The sequence below is a fragment of the Phyllopteryx taeniolatus genome, chromosome 13 (assembly GCF_024500385.1).
Source record: "Phyllopteryx taeniolatus isolate TA_2022b chromosome 13, UOR_Ptae_1.2, whole genome shotgun sequence".
Classification (NCBI taxonomy): Eukaryota; Metazoa; Chordata; class Actinopteri; order Syngnathiformes; family Syngnathidae; genus Phyllopteryx; species Phyllopteryx taeniolatus.
Window position 1 is genome coordinate 19,704,418 of NC_084514.1, and position 15,605 is coordinate 19,720,022.

The 15,605-nt window shown below is 38.3% G+C and overlaps 1 protein-coding gene across 1 annotated transcript; it reads left to right on the plus strand.

Moving 5' to 3' along the window:
• Positions 1–10,594: 10,594 nt before the first annotated feature.
• On the plus strand, positions 10,595–15,534 carry crip1 (cysteine-rich protein 1). The gene is made up of 4 exons (XM_061795392.1): positions 10,595–10,748; positions 14,036–14,130; positions 15,193–15,250; positions 15,387–15,534. Exons 1-4 carry the CDS (start codon positions 10,709–10,711, stop codon positions 15,422–15,424), a joined length of 231 nt encoding a protein of 76 aa, XP_061651376.1. The 5' UTR covers positions 10,595–10,708; the 3' UTR covers positions 15,425–15,534.
• The last annotated feature ends 71 nt before the right edge of the window (positions 15,535–15,605 follow it).

The following is a 15,605-nucleotide window of genomic DNA, read 5'->3' on the forward strand; positions in this document are numbered from 1 at the left end:
CTCGGACCCTCCGCATCCCGGTCACCGGCTCTTCCGGCTCCTTCCCTCAGGTAGGCGCTACCGATCAATGCAAACTAAAACTAGCAGACATTCCAACAGCGTCTTCCTTCTTGCCATCAACTTCTCAAACAGCTAACTTACAATTCCATTGCAACATGCTGCCAATTTTTTTTGTCTCGAGTTTGTTGTCACATTTCTGTCGGGCCAATTATACATTACTCGTGCACTCACTGTAGTAGTCTCGCCACGCTGCACTCTTTGCATATCTGTTGTTGACCAATACTGGCCACTCATGCCAGAGTAGCATCTGCTCCATTTGCACACTGATTGAAGAGTATCTGCAACATTTGCACAATCGACATTCTCCCAGACTATCACGCTACTAGTCACTTTAAATTTGAATACAGTCTACAGAATAAGTCTCGGCGCCCTTTGCACCATGGTCATTGCGCCGGACTATTGCGAGATTAGTCATTCGAACTGCTCTAAGTGCTATAGGATTTGTCAAAAACATTTAAAAAAAATACAAATTGTGCCGGCATTAACAGATAACTAGCAACCCTTTATTGCTCAGTGGCTGTTTTTTTCAATGCCGTTATGTCTCAAAAGTGTTCTCTGTCAATTGACCGTCTGTTGTCGTACTAGAGCGGCTCCGACTGCCGGAGACAAATTCCTTGTGTATTTTTTGGACATACTTGGCAAAATAAAGATGATTCTGATACTACTTTTTATGTCTTCTACTACTATGCGAAACAGCTACTTCTACTATACAGGACTCCATAGTATTTTTTTGTATGTCCATTACTACTACGACTATGCAAAACTTCATACTACTACTACAATGCAGAATGCCATACTACTTTTTACACCACTACTACTACTGCATGGAACTTCATATTACTTTTTATGTCGTGTACTATTACTACTACTATAAAGAACTTCATACTACTTTTTATAGAACTACTACTATTGCTACTTCGACTATGCGGAATTTCAGACGACGCGTTATATTACTGCTAGCACTACTACTATCATGTGGAATGTCATACTACTTTTAATATTGTCTACTACGACTATTGTGTGGAACCTCAGGTCTCACTACTTTTCAGCTCATCTACTGCTACTACAACTATACAGACCTTCATTCTATTTTGTGTTTTTGCCTCCTACTACTGCTTCTACTAAACAGAACTTGATAGTACATTTTAAATGTCCTCTTCTACTACTACTATTACTATAAAGAACTTCATGCTACTTTTTATTTGTACTGCGACTACTACTATGCGGAACGTCATACAGTAGTACTTTTCATGTGATCTTCAAAGTGAAGCATTGTGAATCCTACTTGTGGCTGCCATTTGAATGTCAAAGATCTCCCGAAAAAAACCGAAAAAAAACCAAAACAGCGTTGGGTTGGAAATCAGTCGGAATGCTGCGTGTTTGAGAAAAGCCTAGTTTCCGTGGCAACCGCCTCCCGTAACAATAACACAATCCCGGCAGCCATGTTTTCCCAAGCGATAGGCTCCCGAGCGAGGGTCCCCTTGGGGCCTCGTCCGCTTTGTGGGAACCGCGGCGGGTGATGACATCACACAAATAGCCGGAAGCTCAACTCGCTGCACCAGACTCTCCTCCGATATTTTTGGGGCATTTTTATGCTAGGGAATCACTCAAAAGTCAATACGGGGGAGAACAAAATGCCATAGTTGTCTTTTTCAGTCATCGCATTCCACTTTGCAGCTCGTCGTCCACCAACTGGACACCACTGTCTCACTTTCACACTGCCGCCATTGTTCACACTTCGGCACGACGGCTTCATACGAGGCACTCGTCACGGACGCGGACCTGATCTCCACACGTACGCTCATAAACTGCATTCGGCACGTTAGCGTCATTAACACTGTCCTCCATGTTAACATGGACATTTGAATTAAACAGCCGTCAATGGCAGTGAATGAGTTTTAAGTGCGTTAGGGTATGTTACAGTACATTATAAATTATAAATATAGTTAAGTATTGTTGTACACCACAGCACGTATGCTTTTATAAACTGCGTTCGCATGGCTCGGCGGCCGCTCGCTCGAAACCCATAAATCCACTTTGTGAATGTTTATGTTTACGAAGTGAGCAGGTTCTTGAATAATCGCTATTTTGCTACGTCACAAGCACGTGCAAATCTGATCGGGTCGTTTTGAGAGCCTTACGCTGTTTATCGTCTTTTGCATTCAGTGAACAAACCGCAAAGAGGTCAAACTGAAACACACAGGTCACAGACTCGTTTTGACCTCCCGTTTGTTAACCATAAAATGGTGGAAAATTTGGGATTTTGATGAAAGGGGACCTTTCAGTACATGAGGCACATGAGATCCAAAAGGCACATCAGGTACTTTAGGTGTATTAGCTGCATTAGGTAGTAAGTACTATAACTACTATTCCATCCATCCATTTTCTTTACCGCTTCTCCTTACGCGGATCACGGAAGTGCTGGAGCCTATCCCAGCTATCGTCGGGCGGGAGGCGGGGTACACCCTGAACCGGTCGCCAGCCAATCGCAGGGCACATATAAAAAAACAACCATTCACACTCATATTCACACCTACGAGCAATTTAGTCTCCAATCAACCTACCACGCATATTTTTGGGATGCGGGTGGAAACCGGAGTGTCCGGAGAAAACCCACCCAGGCACGAGGGGAACATGCAAACTCCACATAGGCGGGGCCAGGATTTGAACGCCGGTCCCCAGAACTGTAAGGCAGATGTGCTAACCAGTCGCCAACCGTGCCAGCTGCTAATATTCCGCAAAATTTTATTCTACTTTCACATTGTCTATGCGGAACTTCAAACCACTTTTCATGTCATTTAGTACAACAACTCCGATAATGAACGCAACACTACATTTCATATTCTACTACTGCTACTTCGTGGAACTTTATACTACTATTAATAGTTTTCTACTCTTACTACCTCTATGCGCAGAACTTCATACAATCTACTACTACTACTCTTACTGCCACGTGGAACTTTATCCTACTTTTCTTTTTGACTATAGTAGGTTTATGAAATTCTGCGTCGTAGTAGTAGTAGTAGAAGTAGTAGACAATTGGACTACTCTGGAGTTCCAGGTAAGAGGGTAGCATGAAGTTCTGCATCTTCTTCTTCTTTTCCGTTTGGTAGTAGTATTATACTACATGAAGAGTAGCGTGAATTTAAGGATAGTAGTAGTAGCAGCAGAATGTGCAGGTGTACCTAATGAAGTGTCTCTTGCCTTCATACTTCATTGACTTCATGTCGGGCCAAAAATAGGAAAAAGAAAACAGGAAAAAGGGTGACAAAAGTGTGCAAAATGGGTGTTGTGGATGTGCTTAGCAGCTGCTCCCTGCTGTGTGTCCCTCGGGAAGCCGCTTTGCGACGCCCACGCGTTGGCACACATTCACTTTGCGTCACACAGGAAGGAAGGAAGGCAGGGCAATCAAAGCCTCGCCCAAATGCTGCTGCGGCTTTACTTTCACACAAGATAATCTGTGAAGATTTTGGCAGTTTTCATAAAGCAGTGACCCAGAACAGATCCTCATCCCTTAGTGAAAAATTCCCAGTTTTTCACTTTTTGGAGGCCTTATACACAACTTTTTTTTTTTTTTTTTTCCCCTGATGATGGTTTTCTATAACTTCATACTACTTTTCATGGTCTACTAATACTATGACTACATGGAACTTTATGCTACTTTATATATAGTCTACTATTACTCCTCTGCAGAACTTCATAAAATGCATACTACTTTTAATTTTTTTTTACTGTTACTACTATGTGGAGCTTCATACTGCTACTTTCCATATTGTGTTGCAGTGAGAGTACTAATAAACTTGCTACAGTGGTTACATTATTTTACCACCGTTATGACTGAGTTTAAAACAAAGAAAAACCAAAAAACAAAGAAGGCTTGTAGAGTCTGAAAGCAGATGTTGGGATCAAAACCAACTTTCCTGGCCGTCTCTTCCTGAAAGGTTCCGTCCAAGTTCTGAGCGCACCCAAAACGCACCCCGCCCGCCATCTGCCGCCCACCACAACACGTCCAGTGGTTCTTCCTCAATACCCGTCCCGGTCGGTCGCTGCCGAATCATTCCAGCAACAGCCTCACTCCGATCATCGCCACCTCGTCCCTTCTTCAAGAAGGAAAGGAAGGAGGGCAGAGGAGAAGTGGCAGTAAAACAGGCCAAAATCCAGATGTCGGGTAGAGCTGGCAAAGAGGCAATTTGCATACTTGGTGTGGTTTCAATAAATGCCAGCATGTAGAAATAAGTCATACATCGAGATTTAAACATTTCTACCGAGGTAGGCGCTCTAATTTCCACCCGTTCTAGAGTACTCGTCAATAGTAGTGATTTTTTTAACCCTTTAATGCCCGTTGTATTTGAACACAAATGGTGGAGACACACGTAGACAGACACCATCACAATGCTCACAGGCATATATTCTTCATCCTCTGTGAAAAAAACGACTAATATTATTGCGGCTGCTGAATCGCTGAGAGTAATGATGACTCTTACGCATTTGGGTCTGTATGACTATTATACAGCCCCCGGTGGCCAAGGCAGGCACATTAAAAGGAGCGGAAAAATGCATTCAATTAAAGCATGAAATCATGATTCTTGACATTCTATTTAGTTATATTACTCTATGTTTTGATAAAGTACAATATTGTAGAGTGCCATTTTTCTTATTAATGAACACATTACAAAAAAAATGTTTTTTTTAGGGGGGGATCAGAATGGATTAATGGCATTTCCATTCATTTAAATGGAGAAAGATGATTTCAGTAACAAGTGCTTTGAGTTACAAATGCGGTCACGGGACGTATTAAACTCACATCACAAAGCACCACTGTGGTCTTTTTTTTTTTTTTTATTGTTTTTTTTAAAAGGTTGGCTGAAAGAATAAAGTATCTCTTTCCTCCAAACGCACTTGAAGGCATCGTGGCCAGGAGCAGATGGGCCGATTTGAGTGCATGGATGAAGAAAAGAAAGAAAGCAGATCTGAGCAGGCACACCCTCACCTAATAATGATAATAATAATGATACAATGATAATAATAGCTGTGGCCTCTAACACGAGGATCGTTTGTTTTTACACTCTTTTACATGTGGTGGAGGAATGACCTCCTCCAAGAAGCATCTGTCTTCAGTGCAGCGTTGGGGGAAAAAAGGCAAACGGAATTCTATGGAAAGGCGGTGATTTTTGTCCACACACATTTTTAACATTGTTTTTTTGTTTTTATACTTTGAAATTTAATCATGTAAAATGTTTTAATTTTTGCTGTTTTACGATTACTATTTCCCTTTGTTTCCTGTTTTGAATTAAGGATCTTTTTGTTAATTGAAGTTTTCCCCTTTTCCTTTTCTTTACGTTTCTCTTTTCTTGTTGTTTCATTTTTCTTTTTCTGTTTGACTTTAATTTTTCTTCTTTCCCCTTTACATTTTTCCTCTCTGTTGTATTTATTCTATTTTAATTTTCCCACTTTTCCTACTTTCTTTTACTTTAATTTTCTTTTTCTTTCATCTCTCTTTCCTTTTCCCCAATTTGTTCCCTTTTTCTTTATTTCTTCCATCTACTTTCTTTTCCTTTCACTCTCTTTCTTGCCCCTTTTTCAATATTTTCCCCTTTTCTTTGTATTCTTTTTAAAATGGCTTCCTTTCCCATTTTTGCTTTTTCTCATTTCAATTTTTCTTTTCTCTTCCAACTTTCCACTTTTTCTTTTGGATATTGCTTTTTTCCTCTGTATGCCTTATATTTCGCTTTTTAAATCATTTCATTTTTTCTTTTAACTTCTTCCCCTTCTTGTTTTCTAATTTACCAACATCTATTTATTTTATTCTTTTCTCACATTTTTCCCAATTGTGCTGCATTCCTCTTTTCCCTGTCCTTTGGCCCCCAATTTTAGTCAAGTTTAATATGAACACATTATTTAAGCTGCCAATAAATTGTAGATTTTACGGTGAAATGCATGCGGGATGTTGACACAAAGCCATTTAGAGCAGATTACGCATTACCTTTAGGTACTGTCGTACAGTACGTACGCTACTTTAGCCTGCAAATAGCCTTTTGCATGGTGCTTTCATAGAAAAACAATAAGCAATTCAAATTATTTCCTTCCTGCATGTTTCGCGGCTCCTTTCTATTACATCAGCGTGTTGAAGTGGAAAATGAAGTCATGCTGTTTGAGAAAAAAAAAAAAAAAAAAAAAAAAAGTCCTTTTAATTAAATCCTTCTAAAATCCAATCAGAATACGTCAACGCACTGTTGTGAAATTTCAGCTCAGTGAGCATGGAATGTTTCATCTTTGGTAGCTGTGCGTTGATGACCATCAAAATAGAAAGTACGTAGGAAAGCTCCGCCAAAGTCACAAAACTTCCCGAGCATAACTCATGCCATCTTATACTCTTTTTTGCAACAGGGTCGAAGAACGAGAAAAACAGGACGTAATGTCTCTTGTTAGCAAAGCTAAAATAGACCATTTCGTTTGTTGGTTATTTTTTTTAACAGTGGTTCATTTCCTGTAAGAATGTCATCTTTGCATTACACCCTTTGTTTTTGTTTTTTTACGTCTGATTATTTGGAGTGTTTAACTTTTTTTTCCACACTTGTGTGACTGTGAAGTCAGGTTTTGCTACGGCGACAATTTGACCCAGGAACAGATTGTTTCCATTTCCACGTCTTCCTTTGGGAAAGATGTGAGAGAGAGGGAAAAAAACCAAAAATGTTTTTTTCCCCCCATCTAATAGTTGCTAACTATGTGATCTTTGCTGACATCATCATCTCCTGTGAAGTGATCCCAGGCCCTCCTCCCTGGTTTCCTGTTGAAGAACTCCCTGTTCCCATGGCAATCAGCCTAACAAACAGACAGCGGTTGCCCATGGCGACCGATCTTTGTTTGTTTGTTGTTTCAGACTGACTCGACGAGCGTTTGTGCCAGCGTAATCAGCATGAAGAGCAGACCCTGTTACACATTTTTGGGATTATTAGGATTTTATTATTATTATTCTTTACTTATTTATTTTAATTGGAATATTTTCCCAGGAGATGATTTTCATAAGTGACCAGTTCAAGTCACATGCTTTGTTCCCTAATCCTAAACGTAACCCTTAACCATTAAAGCTAACCCTAACCTAACCTTGCTTTGACTAGCTAACCATTAACCCTTGAACCCCAAACCCCCAATATTAACATGTTAAATTCTAATATTTAGCCCTTAAATCCATAACCATAATCCTAAACATTTGCCTTTAACACCTAAACCTTCAAATCCTAACGTTAACCCTTAAACCTTGACCCCTCACCCCATACTGTGAATCCCAATTTTTAACCACACCCCCGACCACAAAGCCTAACCAGAGCCTAAACCAAACTTTAACACCAAACCCTCATCTTAAACCTTTAACCCTATCCTTGACCACAACCTTAAACCGCAATGCGTAAACCGAATCAGAACCTAGACCCAAATCACAATCCCTAACCCTCTATCCAGAACCCTAAACCCCAACCCCCTAACCTTAATCTTAAATCCTAACCCTTAACCCCAAATAACAATGGCTAGCCCTAACCTTATGAACCTCAAAACCCCAAACCTAACCAGAACCCTCAAAACCAACCCAAACCTTACCAACCCCATAATCCCCTTACTAACCCTAACCCTAACCCTAACCCTAACGCCTAGCCTAACCCCAAGCACCTAACCCAAACCTGGAACCCTTAAGAAAGACAATTTTTTAAATATTAATATATTTTTAATAGGAATCCTTATAGCTATTAAAATGTACTTCTACCCTAACCAGAACCCTAAACCCGAACTATCCCTCAGGTTTCAACCGTTAATAGCTTTTCTACAGTACGTGTCTTGTGTTTTGTGTGTCGTTTCCCAACTAGTCTCCATTGATCGTGAGACTAATGCAGACTGGCTAACAGTCGGCAATCAAGCGACACTACCCAAAGGTGAGCCCGTGCCTCATGTGACAATTGTTTGGTTGTCATGGTAACGTCATTAAGAAGGCGTGTTTGTTTATTTGTTTGGTCACTGTTTATCAAAAACATTTAAGCGCACTTAATATTGACCTGATATTACGTCAATGTCTCTTTTTCTAGAGGTTGGACATGTTGCCGGGCAGGTTAGGTTGATGATGACATCACCACTGGGCTGTGAAGTCGTTCCAGTCATATCAGGTCGGGTTGATAGTGGATGACTCCATATCAGCATGCAGACTTTGCCCTTTCGGGATAAAGCAACAAGTGTTGCCATCGCCATGGAAACCACATTGCTTACAGTTTAATTTATTAGGTACACAGAACAGAAGTTGTGATTTATTTTTCTACCCTAAATGATGGAGCAAATTAAATGTTTTTTTAACTGAGACAGTCACAGTAATTGTCTATTATTTAATTGATAGGATATAAAATTATTTGCGAAAAATTGTGGTATCATTTTAAAATACTTACATATTGGGAGTAGCATGACAAGAATAAATATTAAATATAATTAAGAAATCTATGTTATTATTTTCTAATAAAAATATTTTCACAAAAAAAAATTCTATGTATTTTACACAGAGCAAAAACAATGCAATCTTAACTTTTGAAATTCAATTCTTCCTTTTGTTAATTTTTTTTATGGAATGTATTTTTCTGAATGGTATGCATATGAATGAAAGAAGATTACACACGAAAGCATTTTTTTTTTACAATTAATTTTTAAATATGTATTATCTATACATATGGAATGATTTTTTTAATTTAATATATTTGATGAAAAAATATGACATCAAATAAGCGAACTTTCTTTCCATTAATTTGTTTAATTTATTATTTTTTTCAACATCTATTTTTACAGAACATTATTAAATTCATTTTGTAAACTGTGTTTCATGAAAAAATATTCCAACTCCACAAACAATTTGTTCTTCAATTACTTTTTAGTATGGTTTATTTTTAAATTGCATATTTATTTTTATCTCCTATTTTGAAAGATTGGACATCTACATAGGCAAACATTTTAGTCATAATTTTACATATTCATAATTTATTTTTTTAACATTTTTATTGAATATTTTAATGTTTTGAGGGGAAAATATGACAACTACCAAATTAACGATAAAATAATTATAATAATAATAATAATGTAGACATGCTTGTGAGTAAAAAACACCTCCACGGCCGATTGTTGGCCTTCATAGGGCAAGTAACTTCAAATGGACGCCACATCTCACAATAAGATACACAGACACACGTGATTCCTCTCAACCAATCAATGAAGAAGTGTATTCCATGGCTTTTTTTCTCCTCAACAGTTCCCGTGAGATGAAAGGTTTTGCCTCGGGGTCCATATCTGGAGTGTGAAGCTTGTCCACCATCCCTGCCATTTTGTGAGAATGTGACAGGTTCACATTTTTGTATGACAGGCTGCACCCTGACTGATTGGAGCGTAAACAACTACAAGGCCGATTGTAAAACTACAGTCGGGTCCAAAAAAGAGTAAAGTTAAACTAAAGTTTAAAGATAGTTAAAGTTAAAAAACAAATGGTCACTGCAACTGGTCACAAACCGGTAAATCTTGCATCTTTGCATGAATAGTTTTTTTTTTTTTTTAAAGGACAAAATGTGTATTATTATTATAGGAATGAAGTCCTATTTTGTTCAAGAACAAAACTTTATTCTTGTAAGATTATAAATTTGTATCCTGACAAAATACATATTTGTTTTTGTAAAGATTTTTTTTCCCTTGAGAAAATACAACTTTATACTCAAAACACTTTCTCAAAAGAAAATTGAATTTGATATCGTAGCAATACAACCGTATTTCCCAAAAACGTGCATCTTTTTAAATTCCTATGACATTTATTGGTACACGCAGGAAGTTATGCTGAATTGGCATTAAGGTTATTAGGGGGTCGTTGGAAAAATTTCCCTGGACAAAAAAAAAAAAAAAAAAAAAAGAGAGCACACAAAGCAAAACGCCATAGATGGGCAAGCAAAGCGAGCAGCAATGTTGCAGTAGTAGTCACCCTTTAAGCAACAAGTAGTTGAACAGAAACTGTGCAGCAACACATGTAGACAGACAATATAACGATACTCACGGGCATATATTCTTTATCCTCTGCGAAAAATGACTAGTACTTCAGTTTACTGAGTCACTTAATTGTGAAACTCTTCTTTGTGTATAATGTACAGCTGTGTTATACTGCCCCCCTGACCACCAAGATGTGTGCACCACAAGGAGCACAATGTCAATGGGCATTAAATCATGATGCACAAACTGTTTATTTCTCTACATTCTTTTTGATTATGTTATTCCTGTATGTTTTTATATAGTACAATTATATAAGTGCTATTTTTCTTATGACAAAAAATTCTATTGATGTTTTTTTTTTTTGGGGTGCTGGAACATTTTCCATTTAAGTATTTTGGGAACACGGAACAAATTAAAGTCATAAGCCAGGGCACCGCTGTATCGAGGTGTGTATCTCTTTAACAGGACGGAGACAAACAACACATTGTGACCGAAAGCCTCTCCCACAGCAAAAATTTTTTTTTTTTAAATAAATAAATAAAGCATTTGGAGCGTTATAAAGGCGGAGGAGCGGGCGTGCGGGAGACGCGCTCGTCTTTGCGGTGGTGACGCACACGGCAGTCAATCATCTGCACAAAAGGATTCGCACAGCAGCAACATGCCAAAGTGTCCCAAGTGCAACAAGGAGGTCTACTTTGGTAAGAACTGCATTCTTTTGGTTTTGGCTTCACGATGTAAATCGTTGTGCCTCTTCTGCATCTCAATGAGGAAACAGGAAACGGCGGCAAGTGCTGACACGCACATGAATTCAGACAATGTCTTCACCACGTGCACATTTTCTATGAGCGTGAAAACACTTGACTTTAAATGTTGTGTTCAAGGTTGGGGGAAGACCTTGCATTTTTTTAGTAGGGCACGGTGTGAAAATACTTATATGTTTAAAAAAGTAAAACTTAAAAACAGATGTCACGCTTCTATTAATCAAGATGCCTCATCAAAGTGCCATAAAAAGGATTATATTAGCTCTTTCCTCCATTTTTTTAAATGAAAATCATGAATTTAAAAAAAAATCATATATATATAATGTATGTATGTATGTATATGTAGGCTTTGCAATTATTTCTTATGCAAAAAAAAAAAAAAAGCATTTTTCCTAATATTTCATTAAAAATGCATTTTGTATTTAATTAAAATTAAAAAGTGTGACTGGAGCTTTAATTAAATGTGAATTGTAAATGTTAAAACTACAATGTGTCCAATGGAATGCTTGTGTGTCCAAATTATTATTAGTATTATTAGTTATTTATCCTATTTCCTCAAGCCCCCCAAAAAATCTGTACTTCTGTTTTCTACTAAACGAGTGTGGCTGAACTTTTTTTGGGGGGGTGGGTGGGGAATTTTAATTACATTTTCTTTCATTTAAACCTACAATATGTCCAATGCAACAAATCAAAAATTAATTTAATATTTTTTCAGACTAGTATGAATATTCTAAACTTGTTATTGGATAACAACAATATATTACAATACATATAAAGTGTACTTTTTCCACAGGGAGGAAAATAAATACATATTTTAATATTTTTTTAAATTAGCTTCATAGTGCTTGGAAAATTAGCTTATAGAATATCATCAAAGTGCTTGAATGTAACTTGTGAAGTTTTCATCAATTATGCATCACTTCTCCGTGCTCCCATTGGACGATCATCTCGTGAGGTGACCTGATACAAAAAGGCGAGAACAATACGGCAATTCTAAAGCCAACTCGAGTTACGGCGTATGAGCAGCCGGTCGGGGCCGCCAGTAGGTCACTCTAGTGCGCTTTATCAAAATGAATCATGCAGGAATGTTGCATAACGTCTATAATGAGCCGAGCAGAGCGGGAAGAAGCCAAAACATTCCACTTCTAATCTGATGGATTTGCTCTCGGGAGGACCACGTTATTGCGTGTACAGTACATGGGAAAAGTTTGACATCAAAGAGGATCCTTTTTGAAATTCTCCCGTTTAGATCCAAATTGGAAAATAATTTTCCCCTCGGGGAAAGAAATGAGGGCGCACCTGTGAACTTTTTTTTTTTTTATTATTATTGCTAATTACTGGCATTGTGAACTGCTAATGCTAACCACTAACATTATTCTAAACCACCAATGTTATTGCTAACTGCTAACATTAACATTAACCACTAACATTATTGCCAGTCGCGCAAGTGTCAAAAGTTAATTGTTAACGTTACTGCTAACCGCTAACATTATTATTGGCTGCTAATACTATTTACTGTCATAAAGCGTAAAAAAAGCTAATCACTAATGTTATTGTCAAATGCCAATGCTATTGCTAACTGCTATCGTTACTGACCACCAGACAAGCGTAAAAATAAGTTAACCGCTAACGTTATTTTTTTTTTCATCCATTTTCTGAGCCGCTTCTCCTCACTAGGGTCGCGGGCGTGCTGGAGCCTATCCCAGCTGTCATCGGGCAGGAGGCGGGGTACACCCTGAACTGGTTGCCAGCCAATCGGAGGGCACATCGAAACAAACAACCATTCGCACTCACAGTCATGCCTACAGGCAATTTAGAGTCTCCAATTAATGCATGTTTTTGGGATGTGGGAGGAAACCGGAGTGCCCGGAGAAAACCCACACAGGCACGGGGAGAACATGCAAACTCCACACAGGCGGGGCCGGGGATTGAACCCGGGTCCTCAGAACTGTGAGGCTGACGCTCTAACCAGTCAGCCACCGTGCCGCGCTAATGTTATTTCTAACCGCTAATTGACATTCGAGTGTCAAACGTAGGTGACTGCTAACGTAACATAAAAAAGTTTGCCGCTAACGTTACACTAAGTGCTAACATTATTGTTAATGGATAATGTTATTGACTGTCAAGAAAGTGTGTAAATAAATAAAAGTTAACAGCCCATCACTACTAACACAATGGTTTTTTTTCCCTTAGTGTGTGTGCCTTTAATTACAACGTAGATGACATTAAAGGAGTATTACTTAACAGTGGTAATCTAATGTGTGCCACCATGGCTTCTGAGCATACTCTCCTTGTTTTATTGGGTGTTAAGTGAAGTCATTGTTACAGGTCAATGCACTGTTATTTGAGGTCTCTGCCCCCGCATTCACAAGGAATAAATGTTTTTGCATGTCGCCGTGGGAGAGGCCATAAATCAGGGAAAATGGGCTTTCTTCAACATAACAAAAGGGTCTTTTGAGTGAACTCTGAAATTCCAGAGGCAGACCCAAAGAAGCTTTGCACACCGCATGTCTGCTTATGCATCCAACACATGGTGCTAATTTTCTCCTGGACTGTATTTAAAATAGACGGAACTGGGGATATTTTTGATCTGCTTAGAATTTTGTGTTAGCGTACACTTTTTCTTTGCTTTAGTAGCATTTGAAAACATTTTAACTGTATTATTTAGTAATTTTCTTTAATTATTAGTTTCCCATTATTTAAAAAAACATCACAAAAGTATTTGGGGACTATTTATGATAATATAGTACAATAAAATGTGATTCATCTATATATATATAAAAAAAATTAATGGTTTGCATGAAGGTTTAAGTTGTGTGAATGGAGAAAAAAGAGAACAGGGGCTCAGCATTTATACGCTTTGCTTCAGCAGACGGCCTTTTCGAAAAGCTATTCTTTATTTTATGTATATCATGGTGTGAATGATTGACAATTTTCTTATGCTGACCGAAATGAATTATGTTAAATTACCAATAAATACAAATTTAATTAAAAAAAATTTAATACATGAAAATACATTTTAAAAAGCTCCCAAAATAAATGACAAAATAAACATTTTTATCATTAAAGGGTTAAAATATAAATAAATAAATCAATGAATATACATTTTAATTTTTTAGTTTAAGTTTAAACATTTTAAAACTACAAAATATAAATACATTAAAAATCTCGGGAAAATAAACACATTAAATAAAAAAATAATAGAGTCTTTGTTTGTTTTGTAGCGGAGAAGGTGACGTCTCTGGGTAAAGACTGGCACAGAAGCTGTCTCAGATGTCAGAAGTGCGGCAAGACTCTGTCGTCGGGATCGCACGCTGAGGTAACCGACATCCGTAAATGAGAAGCAGCGGAACTTCAGTCGACCTTAAACAGCTGCGCACCGACTCCCGTCATTTCGGACACGAAAAATTGTGGCTGGTGGCCCAAACAGTCTTCCATGACAACGTTCGACTCTGTCGCCGAGCCCGCCGGGCTAATTCATTAAGCTAATTGTTGAGCATTCTACAAACACGGCGACACTGCTGTCGGAATCCCTTTTTTAAAAGGAGAAATCTACTACGGTTCTAACACCAAATCTCTACACTACACTATTTCACGACCATTATTTATGGAATAACAACCTAAAAACTTTCGATAATACACACAGCACTCACCAGAGATGCATATTATTTGTCGGACAAACTCCATCCTCTTTAGCTAGCTGTGTTGGGTGCAACTGAGCCAGCTACTTAGTTGTTGAAGTGGTGAATAAAATCCTTTACCAGCCAGCTGCAAGCATTGTCCGACTTTCTTGTCAAAATGTCCAGTTTGTCTTGAAAAGTCCGCGTTGGAAATCAAATTTGAACCCTTAATTTCCGTCACTTTCGCCATCTTGCTCAGCCGAAGGAGGGAAATGCCACTCGAGTAGCTCTCAACCAATCAGAGGACAGAAAACTCGAACGTCACGGGGGGCCTGCTCTGTGGCGCTGTTTATGGAATCAGAAATCTGATTGGTTCAGATTGGTAAAAAATAAATAAATCATGCAATCTGGAGTCTGAAGGCCCTGGGAAAATTACATTCATATGGCAAAACGCAGAGAAGCTGAAATCTGATTGGACGCCAAATAAATTAACCCTTAAACGACTGGCGGCCGCTCAGCCAAGACGCGCTATGACATGAATACAGGAGATTGTTGGAAATAGAGGAATACAATTTTCTGTAAATTGTAAAAGCAGGTCAGCAGAGAAAGCCTTTGAAGGCGCCCACCGCACGTCGCTTCTAACAGCTAACGTTATTGACGGCCATACAAGTGGCAAAAGAAGTTAACGGCTAACGTTATTGTTAACCGCTAATGTTATTTTATCCATCTAACTGAGCGGGTGTGTTGTTGTTGTGTTTTAGCATGGGGGCGAGCCCTACTGCAACAAGCCCTGCTACAGCGCACTCTTCGGACCCGGTGGTAATAAACTATTACATACTGTAAACCCAATGTTCTGTGTGTCCCAATACTTTTGTCCACATAGCATCTATATATTTCACACGTTTATCTTAATTACCGCCCAAAAATCATTTTGATTCTTGTTGTTTTCTTGCAGGATACGGACACGGAGGAACAGAGAGTCACAAATATTAAACTTTTCCATTTTTCTAACACACACACACACACCATGTTCTATTCTATTCTAATTGATTGTCTTTACAAGTGGATATTTTGATTAATAAAGGCTTGCCAATGTGTGACAATCAGCGTTTTATTCTTTAATCGCCATTCACATGACTGAACTCAATTAGCGCATTAAGTCATTCGAACATGC

Coding starts and splice junctions, on each gene's coding strand:
- crip1 (XM_061795392.1), top strand. CDS start 10,709: ATGCCAAAGTGTCCCAAGTGCAACAAGGAGGTCTACTTTG. Junction 14,131..15,192: donor CGTCGGGATCGCACGCTGAG/GTAACCGACATC, acceptor GTTGTGTTTTAG/CATGGGGGCGAGCCCTACTG. Junction 15,251..15,386: donor CGCACTCTTCGGACCCGGTG/GTAATAAACTAT, acceptor GTTTTCTTGCAG/GATACGGACACGGAGGAACA.